General features: G+C 59.4%; 1 protein-coding gene across 1 annotated transcript in view; it reads left to right on the top strand.

Annotated features, from left to right (window-relative positions):
- LOC104532974 (protein unc-13 homolog D) overlaps nt 1–441 on the top strand; it is a 3,547-nt gene that overhangs the window by 253 nt on the left and 2,853 nt on the right. The window contains 2 exon segments of the mRNA XM_029087532.1: nt 1–45; nt 220–288. The exon segment at nt 1–45 is cut by the window's left edge and continues 18 nt beyond it. Coding sequence (XP_028943365.1) covers nt 1–45; nt 220–288 — 114 coding nt within the window.

Below are 441 nucleotides of genomic sequence, written 5' to 3'. Positions count from 1 at the left end.
CTGGACCATGAGGTCCAGGATGTGGTCCAAGCTCTGGCCACCAAGGTGACTGCCTGCCACCAACCCCCTTGCCCTTCACCTGGCCCAAAGTGGGGAGGTTTCACCCAAGGTGTCCTGGAGTCCAAAGTGCTCCTGGGATGGAGAGAAGGTGGCCCCAAGCATGGGGAAGCTGGTGCAGAGGGCAAAGACCAAGCACCTCCATGCATTTCCCCCTGGCAGCTGGAAAAGGGCATCGCCAGACACATCCAGGAGCTCTCATCTTCCAACGACACGCGGGAGCCTGAGGACGTAAGTACCTGGTCTGGCCTCTCCTGGACCATAATTTTTGGGCAGCTGTGAATAACCCTTGCCTACTTGGTGGAGGCTGCCATTGCCCTTCCCCAACTCTCCCTGCCCTACACTTGGGACACAGGACACACCAGCCATGGGGCCCAGCCTGTG

Source organism: Antrostomus carolinensis, unplaced genomic scaffold (assembly GCF_000700745.2).
Source record: "Antrostomus carolinensis isolate BGI_N321 unplaced genomic scaffold, ASM70074v2 scaffold37520, whole genome shotgun sequence".
Classification (NCBI taxonomy): domain Eukaryota; kingdom Metazoa; phylum Chordata; class Aves; order Caprimulgiformes; family Caprimulgidae; genus Antrostomus; species Antrostomus carolinensis.
This window is presented reverse-complemented; position numbering and strand designations above follow the sequence as displayed.